This window comes from Geospiza fortis, unplaced genomic scaffold (genome assembly GCF_000277835.1).
Source record: "Geospiza fortis unplaced genomic scaffold, GeoFor_1.0 scaffold1252, whole genome shotgun sequence".
Lineage (NCBI taxonomy): Eukaryota > Metazoa > Chordata > Aves > Passeriformes > Thraupidae > Geospiza > Geospiza fortis.
In genome coordinates, this window is record NW_005055078.1 from 17048 (window position 1) to 17516 (window position 469).

At 55.4% G+C, this 469-nt stretch overlaps 1 protein-coding gene across 1 annotated transcript in view; it reads left to right on the plus strand.

Annotated features, from left to right (window-relative positions):
- The window catches only part of LOC102034603 (cadherin-related tumor suppressor-like), a gene marked incomplete at its 3' end in the record, with an annotated part of 17390 nt that extends 16923 nt beyond the window's left edge, over nt 1-467 (plus strand). The window contains exon 6 of the mRNA XM_031065704.1: nt 109-467. Coding sequence (XP_030921564.1) covers nt 109-467 — 359 coding nt within the window. The remainder of the gene's footprint in view (nt 1-108) is intronic.
- Between the last annotated feature and the right edge of the window lie 2 nt (nt 468-469).

A 469-nucleotide genomic window follows, 5' to 3' on the forward strand; every position in this document is an offset into this window, starting at 1 on the left:
GCCCCTTCCCCGGCTACCGACGCTGACGAGGGGGCGAACGGACACATCAAATACAGATTACACAGAATTACAGAAGGGGCATCCGAACTTTTTCACCTTGAAACACAGACAGGAGAAATAACCCTTAAGGAGAACTTAGACTTCGAGGACATTGCCTCATTTGAAATGGAGGTGCAGGCGCGGGACGATGGAGAGCTATTCGATGCTGCCAAAGTCACGATCTCCGTGACAGACGTCAACGACAATGCCCCTCAACTGACAGTATCCTCTGCATTGAATGAGATCTCTGAGGATGCGCCGTCGGGGACAACGGTCGCCCTGCTACACGTAAATGATCGAGACTCGGGGGCCAACGGCGAGGTGCGCTGCTCGCTCGACAGGGGCGTCCCATTCCGGCTTCAAAGGTCGCAGGGGAATTACTATCGCGTGGTGACAGCGAGAGAGCTGGACCGAGAGCAGGTGTCGGAGT